This window comes from Mustela nivalis (assembly GCF_964662115.1).
Source record: "Mustela nivalis genome assembly, chromosome: 2".
Classification (NCBI taxonomy): Eukaryota; Metazoa; Chordata; class Mammalia; order Carnivora; family Mustelidae; genus Mustela; species Mustela nivalis.
The window spans coordinates 162,698,301-162,716,335 of record NC_139021.1 but is presented as its reverse complement, the minus strand read 5'-3'; the positions used below and the strand labels follow the sequence as shown (position 1 = coordinate 162,716,335).

The 18,035-nt window shown below is 36.5% G+C and overlaps 1 protein-coding gene across 6 annotated transcripts in view; it reads left to right on the top strand.

Moving 5' to 3' along the window:
• The window catches only part of CFAP43 (cilia and flagella associated protein 43), a 104,672-nt gene that overhangs the window by 51,685 nt on the left and 34,952 nt on the right, over nucleotides 1-18,035 (top strand). For all 6 annotated transcript variants that reach the window (XM_082722599.1, XM_082722597.1, XM_082722598.1 and 3 more), the window contains 3 exons: nucleotides 11,881-12,006; nucleotides 16,422-16,526; nucleotides 17,558-17,674. In XM_082722599.1, the coding sequence (XP_082578725.1) occupies nucleotides 11,881-12,006; nucleotides 16,422-16,526; nucleotides 17,558-17,674 (348 nt within the window). The remainder of the gene's footprint in view (nucleotides 1-11,880; nucleotides 12,007-16,421; nucleotides 16,527-17,557; nucleotides 17,675-18,035) is intronic.

The window sequence follows — 18,035 nt, the reverse complement described above, 5'->3', positions numbered from 1 at the left end:
TCCTTCTCTTTGTTTGATTTTCCTTATTACTAATTGGGTTGACTATCCTCTCTTAACTCTAAGAGACCTTCTTCTGTGAATTCCTTATTCATATCTTTTGCCTATTTTTCTATCATGTGGTTGGTCTTTTTCCTTTCGATTGGGGAGTTCTTTTTTATTTTTATTTTTAATTTATATTTGTCGTAATTAAGGCTAGTTAAGCTGTGATAATAACTAAACTCCAAAAATCGAGTGGCATAGGGATTGGAAGTTTATTAACTGGTCCTTAACTGCTCTATTCCATGCAGTTGTTCAGAGACGCAATGGAGGAGATCCTGCTGTCTTCAGCAAAGCCTTCTGAGGTTGCCTTTTTTGAGCTCAACACAGTCAGCTGGGAGGGAGAACAAGCACAGAAGTGTGCAAAGGGAAAATCTAGAGCTGGCTTTACTATCAGGTTAACCATGTGAAATCACAGTTTTATATGGTTCAACCTACAAATACTACAAATATTTTATGTCTTGTGCCTTACCTTTTACAATGTGCCTTTTAAAATGCAGAATTTAGGGGCGCCTGGGTGGCTCAGTGGGTTAGGCCGCTGCCTTCGGCTCAGGTCATGATCTCAGAGTCCTGGGATCGAGTCCCGCATCGGGCTCTCTGCTCAGCAGAGAGCCTGCTTCCCTCTCTCTCTCTCTGCCTGCCTCTCCATCTACTTGTGATTTCTCTCTGTCAAATAAATAAAATAAAATCTTTAAAAAATAAAAAATAAAAAATAAAATAAAATGCAGAATTTATAAGTTATGATCCAAATGTACTGATATTTTATTTAGAGGTTTTGTTCTCTATATCTTTTAAAAAGGTCTTCTAAAGTCTCACAATTTTTTTCTAATACTCCTTTTATTTCACCTGTAATTTATTTTCATGAGTGGTGTGAGGTATGCATCTAAATTTATTTTTTCAAATGACTAGCCCATTTCGCCTGTGCTTTTTATTGAATGTACCACCTTTTCTCCAATGACTTGGGAGTACTTCCTCTGTCAGTCTCTAGATTCCCATATATGCACTATTGTTTCTGGACTCTCTATTCTGAAATAGAGTATTGACCATTTCCCAGGAAAATTCCAAACTATTTTGATAGCTATCACATTATAAGATATTTTTATGCCTTGAAAGGTAATTCTCCCTTTACTCTTCTTTTTCAAAAAAGAAAAATGTTGGCCTTTTTAATGCACATTTATTTTTCTTTTTTTTTCTTTTTTTTTTTTTTTTAAGATTTTATTTATTTATTTGCCAGAGACAGAGGGAGAGAGAGCGAGTGAGCACAGGTAGACAAAGAGGCAGGCAGAGGCAGAGGGAGAAGCAGGCTCCCTGCCGAGCAAGGAGCCCGATGTGGGACTCGATCCCAGGACCCTGGGATCATGACCTGAGCCGAAGGCAGCTACCTAACCATCTGAGCCACCCAGGCGTTCCAACACATTTATTTTTCTATTTGAATTTTAAGATTGGTTTGTCAAGCTCAATGTAAAACTCTGATTTGACTGTGAGAATACATTGCTTACCTTTGATTTGGGTAAGAATTTATTTGCTATTTCTGAAAGTTTATATATACATAATATATATAAAAATATATGATATAAATCTTTAAGATATTTTATTTAAACTCAATTTAGTTAATACATAGTGTATTATTAGTTTCAGGGTGGAATTTTGTGATTTATCAGTTGCATCTAATGCCCAGCACTCCTTACATCAAGTGTCCTCCTTAATACCCATCACCCAGTTATCCCATCCTCCCCCCAACCCCCCTCCATCTACCCTCAGTTTGCTTCCTAGAGTTAAGAGTTAAGAGTTTGCCTCCCTCTCTGTTTTTAAAATTAAACAAACAAACAAAATAATACATAAATAAATATTTTTATGTATTACTTTATTTATTTATTTTAAATATTTTATTTATTTATTTGACAGAGAGAGAAATCACAAGTAGGCAGAGAAGCAGGCAGAGAGAGAGGGAGAAGCAGCCTCCCCGCTGAGCAGAGAGCCCGATGTAGGCCTTGATCCCAGGACCCTGGGATCATGACCTGAGCTGAAGGCAGAGGTTAACCCACCAAGCCACCCAGGTGCCCTCCCTCTCTGTTTTTATCTTATTTCATTTTTCTTTTCCTTCCCCTATGTTCAACTGTTTTGTTTCTTAATTTCCATATATGAGTGAAATCATATAATTATCTTTCTCTGACTAATTTCTCTTAGCATAATACCCTTTAGTTCCATCCATGCCATTGCAAATGGCAAGATTTCATTCTTTTTTAAAAAATTTATTAACATATAATGTATTATTTGTTTCAGGGTTACAGTTGAATCATCAGTCTTACACAATTCACAGCAATCACCATAGCACTCTTTAGATGGCTGAGTAGTATTCCATTGTATATATACAACACTTCTTTATCCATTCATCTGTTGATGGTCATCTGGGCTTTTTCCATAGTTTGGCTTTTGTGGACATTGCTGCTATAAACATGGGGATGCATGTGTCCCTTCAAGTCACTATTTTTGTATCCTTTGGATAAATACATAGAAGTGTAATTTCTGGGTTATACAGTAGTTCTATTTTTAACTTCCTGACGAAGTTCCATACTGTTTTCCAGAGTGTCTGCATCAGTTTGCATTCCCACCAACAGTGTTAGAGGGTTCCCCTTTCTCCATATTCTCACCAACACTTGTTGTTTCCTGAGTTGTTAATTTTAGCCATTCAGACCAGTGTGAGGTGGTATTCCATTGTGCTTTTGATTTGTATTTCCCTGATGCTCGTGATATTGAGCATTTTTTTTGTGTGTCTGTAGCCATTTGTATGTCTTCTTTGGAGAAATGTCTGTTCCTGAATTCTCTCCATTTCTTGACATCTGTTTTTTGGGTGTTGAGTTTGATACATTCTTTATAGATCATGGATAGTAGCCCTTTATCTGATAAGACATTTGCAAATATCTTCTCCCATTCCTTAGGTTGCCTTTTAGTTTTGTTGTTTCCTTTGCTGTGCAGAAGCTTTTTATATTGATGAAGTCCTAATAGTTTATTTTTCCTTTTGTTTCCCTTGCTTTTTGTCTAGCAAGAAGTTGCTGCAGTCAAAGTCAAAGAGCTTGCTACCTGTGTTTTCCTCTAGGATTTTGATGGATTCCAGTTTCATATTTAGGTCTTTCATCCATTTTGATTTTATTTTTGTATATGGTGTAATAAAGTGGTCCAGTTTCATTCTTCTACTTGTGGCTGTCCAATTTTCCCAACACCATTTGTTGGAGAGACCATCTTTTTTCCATTGGATAGTCTTTTCTGCCTTGTCCAAGATTAGTTGACCATAGAGCTGAGGGTCTGTTTAGGGGTTCTTTATTCTGTTCCATTGATCTATGTGTCTGTTTTTGTGCCAGTACCATACTGTCTTGATGATGACAGCTTTGTAATACAGCTTGTAGCCTGGATTTGTGATGCCTCCAGCTTTGGTTTTCTTTTTCAACATTACTTTGGCTATTCAGGGTCTTTTTTTGTTTCCATACAAATTTTAAGATTGTTTGTTCCAGCTCTGAGAATAATACTGGTGGTATTTTGATAGGGATTGAATTGAAGTATAGATTGCTTTGGGAAGCATAGACATTTTAACATTTATTCTTCCAGTCCATGAGCATGGGAAGCCATCTGGCCCTGGACTCTTGTTTGTTGGGAGATTTTTAATTATTGCTTCAATTTCCTTGCCAGTTATGGGTCTGTTCAAGTGTTCTATTTTTCCTGGTTCAGTTTTGGTAGTTTGTATGTTTTTAGAAATGTATCCATTTCTTCCAGATTGCCTAATTTGTTGGCATATGATTGCTCATATATTCTCTTACAATTATTCACGTTTCTTCCATATTGGTTGTGATCTCTCCTCTTTCATTCATGGTTTTATTAATTTAGGCCCTTTCTCTTTGCTTTTTGGTAAGTCTGACTAGGGGTTTATCAATCTTTTTTTTTTTTTTTAAGATTTTATTTATTTATCAGAGGGAGAGAGAGTGAGCACAAGCAGACAGAGTGGCAGGCAGAGGCAGAGGGAGAAGCAGGCTCCCTGCTGAGCAAGGAGCCCGATGTGGGACTCGATCCCAGGACGCTAGGATCATGACCTGAGCCGAAGGCAGCTGCTTAACCAACTGAGCCACCCAGGCGTCCCGGGGTTTATCAATCTTATTAATTCTTTCCAAGAACCAGCTCCTAGTTTCATTGATCTGTTCTACTGTTTTTTTTTTTTAAGTTCCTACATCATTGATTTCTGCTCTAATCTTTATTATTTCTCTTCTCCTGCTAGAGTTAGGCTTTATTTATTGTTCCTTTTCCAGCTCCTTTGGGTGTGAGGTTAGGTTGTGTATTTGAGACTTTTCTTGCTTCTTGAGAAAAACTAGTATTGCTATATACTTTCCTCATAGGTACACCTTTGCTGCATCTGAAAGATTTTGAACTGTCATGTTTTCATTCTCATTTGCTTCCACATATTTTTTTTTTATTCTTTAATTTCCTGGTTGACCCATTCATTCTTTAGTAGGATATTCTTTAACCTCTATGTACTTATTGTCCTTCCAAATTTCTTCTGATGGTTGACTTCAAGTTTCATTGCACTGTGGTCTGAAAATATGCATGGTACCAGTTCAAACCTGATTTGTGACCTATTATGTGACCTATTCTGGAGAATGTTCCATGTGCACTCAAAAAGAGTGTGTATGTTGCTGCTTTAGGATGAAATGCTCTGAAGATAACTGTTAAGTCGATCTGAACCAGTGTGTGATTCAGAGCCCAACTTTCCTTATTGACCTTCTGCTTAAATGATCTGTCCATTGCTGTGAGTGGGGTGAAAGTACTCTACTATTATTGTATTATTATCAATGGTTTCTTTAATTTTGTTATGGATTTGTTCATATATTTGGCTGCTCCCAAGTTAGGGGAACAAATATTTACAATTGTTATAATTGTTATATCCAAGAAGTAGTTCTGGGATAGACCCCTTTATTGGGAGATAGTGTCCTTCTTCATCTTTTATTACAGTCTTTGGTTTAAAATCTAGTTTGAGGTAAGAATGACTACTCCAGCTTTCTTTTTATGTCCATTAGCATGATAAATGGCTCTCCACCACTTCATTTTCAATCTGGAGGTGACTTTGGGGCTAGAATGAATCTTTTATAAGCACATATTGATATGGGTCAGATACCCTATGCCTTTTGACTGGTGCATTTAATCTATTTACATTCAGAGTAATTATTGAAAGGTATGATTTTAGTCCCATTGTATTACCTGTAAAGTTGCTAATCCTGTTGATTGTCTCTGTTCCTTTCTGGTCTTTGTTACTTTTGGGATTTCTCTCTGCTAAAAAGGTCCCCTTTAATATTTCTTGTAGGACTGGTTTAGTGTTCACAAATTACTTTAGTTTTTGTTTGTCTTGTAAACTCTATCTCTCTTATTCTAAATGACAGCCTTGCTGGATAAAGTATTCTTGGCTGAATATTTTCCCCATTTAGCTTGTTGAATATAGCATACTAGCCCTTTCTGGTTTGCCAGGTCTCTGCGGACAGGTCTGCTGCCAGCCACACGTGTCTACCCTTATAGGTTAAGGATCTTTTGTCCCAAGCTGTTTTCAGGATTTTCTCTTTATCTTTATAAATTGCAAACTTCACTATAATATGTTGAAGTATTGACCTTTTTGGGGGGGGGGCGGTTGATTTTGAGGGGAGTTCTCCATGATTCTGGACTTGAATGCCTGTTTCCTTCTCCAGATTAGGGAAGTTCTCAGCTATAATTTGTTTAAATAAACTCTCTGCCTTTTTTTCCTGCTTTTCATCTTCTGGGGCTCCTGTAATACTTTATGGAGTCACTGAGTTCCCTAAGTCTGTCTTCATGGTCTAGTTTTCTTTCCCTCTTCTTTTCAGTATCATTATTTTTCCATAATTTTATCTTCTCTATCACTGATTCACTTTTCTGATTCATTCATCCTCATTTTTATGGACTCCACTTAGGACTGCATTCAGTTATAGCATTTTTAATTTCAGCCTGACTAGATTTTAGTTCTTTTATCTCTGTAGTACTGGATTCTCTAGCATCTTCTATGCTTTATTCAAGCCCAGCTACTATCCTTACAATTGTTGCTTTAAATTCTTGTTCAGACATTTTACTTTTATCTGTATTGATTAAGTCTCTGGCCATCATTTCTTCCTATTCTTTCTTTTGGGGTGAATTTCTCCATCTTCCACAGTTCATTTTTCTGGTTTATAGATGTACAGCTTTCTTCTCTATAAGACTTCTGACCAGTTTCATAGATGTTCAGAATGATCTAATCTTTATCTCTCTGTGTTCCTCTGTGAGGAAGCAGGTTAGGGTCACCCTACTATCCACCATCTTACCACTCCCCCTATAATATAAATCTTACATATAATATGTATTATATAAATTTAATATTTATATGTAAATAAATATATGTCTATTCAATTAAAAATTCTTCAGTGACATTTTAGTCTAAAAGTGACTTTGTTTAATTTTGTTTTTAGGTTTCTTTTAGTTTGGGGTTTTTTTGCTTTTGTGAATGGAATATTTTTCTTTTACAGTTTCTTTTTATGTTCTTTCTTTTTTAAGATTTTATTTATTTGATAGAGAGAAAGAGAGAGAACAAGCAGGGAGAGTGGCAGGCAGAAGGAGAAGCAGACTCTCCACTGAGAAGGGAGCCTGATGCAGGGGTCAATCCCAGGACCCTGGGTTCATGACCTGAGCTGAAAGCAGAGGTTAACCAACTGAGCCACACAGATGCCCTCTATTGCATTTTCTAATTGGCTACTACTAGTATATATGAATGTTACTGATTTTATTTTTTATATTTGATCACCTTGCTAAATTCTCCTTTTAGTTCTGCTCTTTTGTCAATTGTTTCTCTTGGATTATCTAGGTAAACTATCATATCTTCTGGAAATCATGTCTCTTATTAATTTTTATGCTTCATTTCTTTCTTGTCTTATGCCAAGGGCTTCTAATAGGATAGTGGTCATGAGAGTGGACATGCTTATCTTCTTCCTGAACTTAATGGGAAAGTTTCTAACTTTTAAGTGTGATACTTGTCTCAGCCTCAGCATCTGTTAGATATCCTTTCACAAGTAAAATTTCTTTCTATCCCTTGTTACTTAGGAGTTTTTATTGTGAATTTTGGTGCAAACTTTATCAAATACCCTATATTCCTCCCATAGACATTGGTTATTTTACACCAGATTCCATTTGCTAATATTTTGTTTAGTATTTTTGTATCTCTATCACAAGTAATATCGTTTTCTTGTACTTTCTAGTTATGATATCAGGCTTATACTAGTCTTAAGTGATTTGAGTAGCTTTTCCCCCTCCCCATGCTTTGGAACAGTTTGTATAAAGTGTGAATTTGGGGGGCCTGGGTGGCTCAGTGGGTTAAGCCTTTGCCTTCAGCTCAGGTCATGATCTCAGGGTCCTGGGATAGAGCCCCGTATCTGAGTGAGCCCTGCATCTGAGCTCTCTGCTCAGTGGGGAGCCTGCTTCCCCTTCTGTCTCTGCCTGCCTCTCTGCCTACTTGTGATCTCTCTCTCTGTCAAATAAATAAATAAAACCTTAAAAAAAAATGAAGTGTGAATTCTCTTTTTGTTTTAAGATTTCATTAAAAAACAAACAAAAACTCATACAAACATATAAAACCATCTGTGCCTGGTTTCTGTTACAGGAGTTGATTCTTTGTTTCAAGTTTTTCTACAATAATTAATTTTGTCAGGTTTTCTATTTCTTTTTCTTTTGAAGTATAGATTTGATAAATTATGTTTTCTTAGAAAATTGTCTCATCTAGATTTTAAAATATATAAATGTGTATAATATTCTAATCTCAAGTCTTTCTGATTTTTCAGTTATAGCTTTCTATTCCTAATTGTATATTTATGCCTTTTATCTTTTTTTTTGTTCACACTTTATAATAGCATTTCTATTTTACTAATATGGCACAGTTGTGTTTTTATGGGACAGTTTTTATTGATGTGACTAGTATGATAAGAGAACATTATATATAATTTTATAACAATACATTTGACTCTTTTAGGGTTTTAGCAATTGAGAATTTTATTTGTTCTTCCCTAGTTCCATCAGGTTTATTTGTCCTCATTTTGTTACTTTTTTGAGTTGAGAACTTGGTTTATTTCCTATTGTTTTCCAATGTGTGAAAGGCTATAAATATACCTTTGAGTACCACTTTGACTATATTGCATTGATTTTGATAATTAATTTTCTAATCTTTCCTTAGTTGTAAACATTTGTAATTCCATTTTGAACACATCAACCAAAGATTTTCTTAGAAGAGTGTATGCATCTGTCTGTTTCCATTTTTCAGATTGCCTTGTATATTATTATAGATTGTTTTACATATTTTTTTTTTTTTGCTAACTTTGAAATTTATTTCACTGTAGTCAGTAAATAAAACTTGTTGAAATTATCTTTGTAGCATTGTATCCAGTTGCTTTTTGTAACCCTGTAACTATTCCATGTGCATTGTAAAGAATGTTTTATTCTCTGGGGGGTTTTTTGTTTTGTTTTTTGTTTTTTAATTTCCTATTAGATCAATCTAATTGTGTCAAGTTCTTTATATTTATGTTTCTGCTATTTGAACTGCTATTTTCTAGGATTTGATTAGCTGTGTGTCAATTTATCCTTGTATTTCTATCAATATTTATATTAGATGCCCAAATGTGCACAAGAGAGCCCCTCAATAAATTATTCCTTTTATCCTAATGAAATATCTGTCTTTTTCTCTTTTAATGTTCTTAATCTACATTTTGGTTTTTATATTAACTTTTGCTGTATTAATTTTTTTGCTATGTATTTCACTTACTTATATACCTTTTTCCATTCCTTTATTCCCAACTTTCTTTTGTCTGGTAATTAATATACAACTGGATTGGTTTTGTAAATCATGTCTGAGCTTTTTAATAGGTGGGTTTAGGCACATTTATTGTGATTATTGATATGCTTAAAATTATTCCATTTTATTTTTGGTTTTCTATTTAACATATTTTAAACTTATTTATTTTCCCCTTTTTTCTATCTTCTTGGATTGTTCATACTTTTTTTTATTATTGTTCTATTTTTCTTTACTATTTTGGAAGTCATAATTCTATTTCTATTTTTAAGGTTCTGACTCACATACTTGACTTTCTATTTTTCTGTGTGATCTGGTGCCTTCCTAGTCCATGGAAGAGCACAGCAGCACTGATGTCACCTGGAATCCTAATCCCATCCTGAATGTCCTGAATCAGAATATGTTCTTTAATAAGACCTCCAGGTGATTTTTGGCACATTAAATTTGGAGAAGCTCTGGTTTAGAGTGTATCATACCATATTCACTCTTCATATAAGACAAGACCCTCCGTGTATTATTATTAGTTTTTACTTTTTCAGCTTCCTCTGTTTCCCTCACCTTCTCTTAATAATATCATTTGGAATGATAGCTCTAAATTGCTAGTTTTTAAGACTCTTAAAAACATGTCAATCTTATTTGGATTTAAGTCTTTCTACCCAACCTCCTCTGTATTAAGTACATCTTTAATAATCCTCTCATAGGTATGGGTATTGGTGAACTTTCTGAGCCCCTGACTGTCCATAAATTATATCAGCCTTGCACATGAACTATGGCTTAATGACTATAGAATTACAGATTCAAGGTTTTTTCTTCCCCTGAAAAATTTGATCCCAAACTATCAATCCAGTGTATTTTTGCATCCAGTGTTGCTAAGGTGGGTCTTCTATGAGACAGATTCTTCTACTTGGCAAAATTCTTTTCCCCTTTAGAAATGTTTTGGATTTGGTTCTTAAATTTCACAACATTTCTGTGTCTAGACCTGGCCCTCATCCACAATGGTTATGCCCTTTCAGTCTCAAGTGTTGATGCTATATTATGTCTTCAAAAATTCTCTCATCATTTCTTTCAACACTGTGGCCCCTATTCTCTTTATTCTCTTCTTCTGAAGTGCATTTATTAGAGGTCCTTCAAGATGTGTCATACAAGTAGTTACAGTTTGCTTTCACACTTTCTCTTTATTTATTTATTTTTTGTTTATACTTGGTAGAATTCTTAACTGATTCTTGCAGATCACTAATTATCTTCAATTGTGTCCATCCTATTCATCCTGTCCATTCAAATCTATTGAATTTTTTTTGTTTCAAAGATCAAACTTTTAAGTTCTATAATCTCTTGATTCTTTTTTTGAGATACAATTATTTTTGCATCCCTAGTTAATGTGAAATTCCACTTCTGTTTAACTAACTCTCTTTGTTTGTATAACAAGTCTTCTGTTTATTGAATTTATTGTCTCTCTTCAATGGTCTTATTGTTCCCCAAATATTAGTTGCCTATTATTATTTTTACTATTCTATGCTTATCTTTAAAATTGACACACTCCATTGTAATTCCACCACACCAGCTGAACCTGCTTGGGAAGATGTGTAGGAGTGTGACTTCGGCAGGTATTCTGGTCTGGTCAAATGAGAAGGGGTGGGTGGTATTGGGAAGTGGCTTGGCCACCTATCTTATGGCAGGGGGAGATGTTCTCTAATTTCTTCTAGCCACTAGCACACTCCTTGTCATTGTCTTGTCCTTGTCTCCCACCCAGATATTCATTCCAGTTCCCTCCACTTGGCAGCAAACCCTTATGTTGTCATTGCTGGGCCCCCGGGGAGTTTTATCAAGTGGCAGTGCAGATACATAAAGTTTCTGTTGCCTGTTTCCAATATAGTACCCCCAACTAATCACTCTGCCAGTTACTTCTAGTTTACCCCGCGCTCCTATATCTGGTGTAGCTTCTGCATTTTCTCAAGTATTGTCTCATGGGCACTTGGGGCTATCATGTATTATTTGGATCCATCTGATTTTCACCTTTTAGATGTTACAGTTTCCATGGTACTAAAGGATACTTTTTTTCCTCATAATTATAATAATAGATTTATTTATTTATTATACATGTCTTTCCTCTTAATTTATGGATTGAAGCAGGAAAAGATGATTGTAAAGCCCATTCTTAGTCAACCATTTTGAAATTGAAGTCCTAAATTTTTCTATTATATTTTCTGAATTTTTTTGTTGATTTGTAAGAGCTCTATGTATATTGAAGATAATACTTTGTCATATATGTTACAATGTATATCCTTTGGCCCTGAATTTTCCAAAGTTATAAACTTTTAAAGATAATTTTAAGGTAATTTTTATTTTAGAAATATTCAAATATGTAGGAAAGGAGAGAGAATAATAAAATAATAAATCCAGTGACCAATATTATTTCATCTACACCCTTACCCACTATCCCTTCTCCTGATCATTTTGAAGTAAATCTCCTGATCATTTTGAAGTAAATGATATCATATCATTTCACCTTTAGTTAAGTTTGTACCTCTAAAAGACAAGAACTCTTTTCTTTTTTTTTTTAAGTAGGCTCCACATCCAACATGGAGCCCAGCAGGGGGCTTGAGCTGACAACCATGAGATCAAGACCTGCACTGAAATCATGGGTCAGATGCTTAACTGACTGAGCCACCCAGGCACCCCAAAATATGAACTCTTAAAACATATAACCACAATACCACCAGCACACCTAAATATCAATAATTCCTTAATTTCATTCAATGAAGTGATGAATTTTTAAATTTTTGTTGTTTTTTAATTAATGAGTTTTTAAGGATTAAATCTGAAAACTTAAATGACCACAATAAACCCATAATCTAATGCTTTACTTGATAGTTACACTCAGATAAACAAAACATCTCTTTTTTACTGACTTCTGTCTAAAGAGACTCAGAAAAGCATGTCTATAAAGTTTAATTCTTTACTTGTCATCGTTCTTTCTTATTTGAAAAATTCAGGTTCTGGCTATGATGGAAGAAAATGAAACAGTCGATAATATTGCAAAATTAGACCAAAAGGAATTTGGCCTAGATCTTGAAGAACTGGAAAGGCTTCATGATGAAAATGAGGAAGAAGTGGCAAAGGTATTGAAAAATCTAATTGAAATATAATTAAAGAAGTAAAAAGAAAATGAGAAGGAGAACTTTTCTAGGATAATGTGAACAAAACCCAGTGCATATAAATGCAGTGAGTCAGAGAATTATTAAGTTTGGGAGTTGGAGGAGGGCACTGAGCGGCTCAGTTGAGCATCTGCCTTTGGCTCAGGTCATGATCTCAGAGTCCTGAGATTGAGCCCCACATCGGACTCCCTGCTCAGTGGGGAGCCTGCTTCTCTCTCTGCCTGCTGCTTCTCTCACTTTTGCTCTCACATAAATAAATAAAATCTTTATAAAAAATTGCAGGGGGATAGGAGAAAGAGGAGTGTCTAGGCCTGCCACACATCTGATGTTTGTCTCTCCTTCATGACTTTTGTTCCAACCATCTTCCACCATATGTTTAAACATTTTTAGAAATCCTCTCAGCCACCTTATGCCAACTTTGGACCTTCCAGTTCAGTGAGCCTGCTCGCCTTTTCTTTCTTTCTTTCTTTCTTTCTTTCTTTCTTTCTTTCTTTCTTTCTTTCTTTCTTTCTTTCAGATGTGCTCCACACCCAGCATAGAGCCCAATGCAGGGCTTGAACTCATGACCCTGATATCAAGACCTGAGCTGAGATCAAGAGTTGGACACTTAACTGACTGAGCCACCCAGGCACCTCTAGCCCTTTCTTAATGACAGTTGATATCTTCCTCTCTTTATTTACTGATTTTTCCACCCTTTGAGCATCATCTACTCTATGGCCACCCTTAAAATAGAGAAGATTAACAATTAGCATGTTCCCTATGTATCTTCTCTCATCTATGCTAGTGATTCCAGGTCTTATGGCCATCAAATAAGGTAGTTTTAATAACTTCATCATCATCATGCGTTTTCCCTCTGGCTTCATTTCTTTGAGTATGGCATCCACAAAAGAATTTCAAGTATTTTCTGTCCAGTTTAGAGAAAAGTATAAACTGAAACCTCCATTTCTCGGATACTATACTTCTATTACTATAGCCTTTGTATCTCTTTCTGGTGGTGACATTTCGCTGTTTACTTGAATGGATTTTTTTTTTAAAGTAAAAGTCCTAATTATGCTTTTACACAAAATGTTCTTAAGCTACCTTTTTCTCAATCTGCACATCATATTTGATTTTTTGAGTGTGCAAGTATAAAAACACTTTTTTCTAAACAAGAGAAAGAAATATGGTTGGATTCAAAGGCATTTAAGTGAATTATAATTGGTTAAACAACTGCATCAAAAAGAGGCTGATAATTTGATGTCTGTAGCAGAGAAGCTTCCAGTCATGTGCTCTCCTGTTAAACATGTTAATTAGTTAATTAAGATCTAGAAATGAGGCATATTTGTCAAATTAGTGAATGATGTGAGGCTGAGAATGAAAGGGAACAGACTGGATAACAGAATCAGGACCAAAAGGACCTTAACAGACACAAAGAGGTAAAATTTACCTTAAGGAGGTAAAATTCGTCTATCTATTCATTCATTCTGCAATGTTTATTAAACACCTATTACATGCCAGGCACTATTGTCAGTGCCTTGAATACAATGACTGAGTCATATAGATTCTGCCCTCATGGGGCTGATCTGGCGAAGACAGACCCTAAATAAATCTCTCTATATTGCATGATGTAAACTGAATTCTGTGATAGATATGAGGCATCTACTTCTGTGATCAAAGACAGTTGAAAAAGGTGACCTTTCATTTGGGATTCAAAAGGAGAGGAGTTAACTATGCAAAGAGTTGGGGGAAGAGAATGGCAGACTAAGGAAGCACCATGAATGAAGCCCTGAGGCAGAAATGGAGAAATCTAGGAACAGAAAGGCCAGAAGGGCAATGGCACAGTGGACAGAAGGACAATAGCACAGTGGACAGGAGAGAGCTTCATAGAATGGGGTGGGAGCAGAGGCCAGCTCTAAAGACCTTGTACATCACAGTAAAGAATTCGGCTTTTGTTACGGTCAACAGAAAGCTATTAGAAATGATCCCCAACAATGTGAATGCAACTAGAGAGTATTATGCTGAGCAATATAAGTCAATCAGAGAAAGATAATTATCATATGATCTCTCTGATATGAGGAATTTGAGAGGCAGGACGGGGTGTTATGGGGTAGGGAAGGAAAAAATGAAACAAGATGGGATCTGGAGGGTGACAAACCATAAGAAGACTCTTAATCTCATTAAAAAAAAATGTGGGGGCGCCTGGGTGGCTCAGTGGATTAAAGCCTCTGCCTTTGGCCTGCTTCCCTTCCTCTCTCTCTCTCTCTACCTGCCTCTCTGCCTACTTGTGATCTCTGTCAAATAAATAAAATCTTTAAAAAAAAATGTGGATTGCTGGGTGGTGGTTGGTTTATGGACATTGAGAGGGTATGTGCTATGGTGAGTGCTGTGAATTGTGTAAGACTGATGATTCACAGACCTGTACCCCTGGGGCAAATAATACATTATATGTTAATAAAAATAATTTTAAAAAGAAATGATCCCATTTTATTATTATAATAAATAGGCACCAATTTAGAGGCTTTTTTGAATGTTATTTATTTTAATGGTTACACCCATCCCAAAAGGTAGGTTGTTGTTGTCCTGACTTAAGGAAACTAAGGAATTAGACCTAGAATCACTTGGCTAAGGTCTTATAACTTGAATAAAAGCCACGAAGCATTCCCAGTCTGCCTACTAGGGCTTTTCCCCTTTGACCTGGGCTTCACCCAAGCCTGGAATGCCTCCTCCCATTCTGGTACCAGGTTCTCCTAAAAGCTTCTCAGCTTGACCATTCTGCAATGAGTTTGGGCTGGATACCTACCCCCTCACTCTAACGTTGCTTCTCCCTCCAAGCTCAGGTGTGACCGTTCATCCGCGCAAACCTGCTCCTCTGGCCTGTTGACCTACAGAACACTGATAAACCCACCCTGATTACCCCCACCCCATGCCTCTGCTCCAGATGCTTCTTGCTGCTTACCAAATTCCTGCATATTTCCCCAGAAGCCTTCTTAATCCTCTGAGGCAGTCTTTGGGACAGAGAAAGACTCTCCATATAGTTATTTCCCCAATATTATTACCTTTGTTAGAGCTCTGGACTTTAAAGAAGTATCGGTCTCAGATTGGATGTGATAGTGAAACCAGATGGTCCAGCACAGAACAGTGTTAGCAGATGGCACAAACCCAGGCACATTTGGAAGAGAATACTAGTCCCTGGGAAGAGTCAGTGGATCCCAGTCAGGGACCCCAGTCCTAAAGGGAGAAGAATATTAGTTAGCCCTGGTCAGGATCTCAACCATAGGAGAAAGACCAAAGCCCAGTAATGATAACCCGGACACAGAACTAGAGACCAAGTCTGGAGGGGTTGATCAAATAACCTCAGCAGTGGAGAGGAGAGGGCAGGGTAGGCTGGGAATCAGACAGGTTCTGACAACTGACAGGCCAAAACAGCTGTTTATTTAAGGAAAAAATAATTTAAAACTGTATTAGCCATTAACTCAATGGATAAAAAAGAAATCAAATACAAATTAAAACAAAGCCTTTGATCAGACAGTGAATAAAAGAAACATGAATGATTGAATGAACAAATAAGACATTTTCTAATCCGGGAGATATTATTCTTAACTAGTTTGCTGATAATTCTGCCAACAAAGAGAAATGCAAAAGAGGTTCTGAAGTGGATCCTAAGGACTAGAGATTGTTGGTCCTCACTTTCATATTAGGTCTTTCAGCAAACTCCATTAAAACAAGAACTCCTAATCACTTAAAAATCAAGCAGTTGGCTTACTTAAGCGGATAAAACCAACTAAGGTAACATATGTTTCTAAATGAAAAAAGGTCAAGCATATGATCCCTTTGAGTCACGGAGCATTTAATTATGGTAGACATAAATAATAGAAGAATTAAGTGGCCCCCAAGACAGAGGTCACAAACTGGCACTTCAAATATGCATTGACAAGAATTAAGCCAACATTTAGATATCTGGTAGTTTCATTAAAAATACATATTTTTAAACTTCTCTAATAAAACAGGAAGATCTGGCATAGTGGGTTTGCTGCCCAGCCCTGCACCAACCCACCAGACCTGTGATAGTGGGCATTTTAGCTGTCCAGTCCACCATGCAATTGGCCTCATACCACCTTGGCTCATGGTTAGCACCTGCCTGCCTTTAGAGGTTTCTGTGTTGGCACCCTGGTCCTCCAGGAAGGAAATTCCAAGCCTCCAGACTAAACTTTAGGAAAGGTCCTTGAGACAGGAAAGTGTCCCCAGGTGCATCTCGCAGCACAAGGCAGTTCCGTGTAATGGGGAAAGAAGACAGCCACTAAATGTGCAGCCATGACTGATTAGTGAATTTGCAATTCAGATTATTTTTTAAGAAGCTACATATTTGTGCTCATTGTTTCCCTTCATCTACGTTCTGCAAGATAAGAAAGGATGCAGAGATGCAAAACCTCGCCAAGGCCTATTTGGCTGAACTTATTAAAGAAGAATGCTGGAATTCGATGGCTGTGAAAGGTCGAGCTCTTAAGGTAACAGACATAATTCCAGGTAACCACACCTTAGCCAATGAGAACTTTCATTGAAAGTCTCATGGCAGAAAGATTTTTAAATAAGTTTAAGAAGATTCACACATGGAAAAGCATTCAGAGCATCCTCACCCTCCCTGTACTAAATTCCACGAACTCACGCCCCCATCTCTCTTGTTTTCTTTCTTCCCGCTCTGCTCATTCCCGGTGTACTTCCAAGCCACCATCTCTTAAGATTTCCTTCCTCTGTGAACTACCTGCCTCTGCTCTTCCTATCTGTCCCTTCCAAAATGCCACCTCAATCACATTCACACAGATTGAAAACTAGACATAATATTGTTCACAGTTCTACCTGTGCCCTCTAAACATTTGGATTATTTAATGCTTTTTCATTGAGATTCCTCCCAACACAATTTTCTTCTTTGTGTAGGGGGATCAGAAGTCCCAGTTTATGCTGGTGGTCCTTAAGTAACTATTAAGAACACCCTTCTCACTTTCAAATCTGTCCCCCCAACCACCACCAATTTGGATAATGAAGTATATAGCCGCACTACATATCTGTGATTGAGTATTGCTCTTAAACAGGGTTTTGTAAGACTGGCATATTTGGGGCTGGATAATTCTTTGTTGTGGGGGCTATTCTGTGGATTTTAGGATGTTTTGGCCTCTAGCTACTAGGCCCCAGTAACATCCAAAATTCCCATTAGTGAAAATCAAATGTATCTCCAGACATTGCCAAATGTTCCTGGAGGGCTGGGGAGAAGGAGGGGAACAGGGCAAGCAAAATCACTCCTAGTTGAGAACCAGTGTTCTAGAAATAAATCCTTCATAAAAGCTCAGTAATTCTACCCAAAGTTTACACCAATACTAATGGTGTACATTGTTTTATTTCAGAGAAAGTTTCCACTGTCAATTCCACTCATGCATGATGACCTATGAATTAATTTTGGTCAGGGATATCCCTCACTCCAACTCTGATATGCACAGTTGTACTACAAATGAATTTATTTCATCTTGCCTTTTTTTTTCCCAAGTGCTTTCACCTGCCCTACGTGGTTGAGAACTTTCCAATGAAAGAGCGCACGGAAGAAGAGTTGAAAGAATTAAAGAGAGTTTTGTGGCAAAAGAAGATTGAAACAGAATGTCTTAAAGTACAATTTTAAATATATATGTGTTTAATTTTAGGGTCTCCATACAGATTTGAGTTAGGATACAACTCAAGATAATTTATATATTATTTATATTTTCATTTCTTGTTAATTGTAGAATATATTTTAATAATTATAGGAACTAAATCTACATAATAAATCAAGACACCTATAGTCCTATACAATACTAGCTAGCCCTCAAATAAGAGGACATAATTTTTAAAAATTAGATATAGGGCTTTGTTCTTGCTCTGGTCAGAACTGGTCTTCATCTATCCTACTCTTTTTATCTTCTTGTATCACGAGGCATTATATTTTTAAATAATTGACCAAAGATTAAGTAGTATCTGTTTTGGTGGAATTA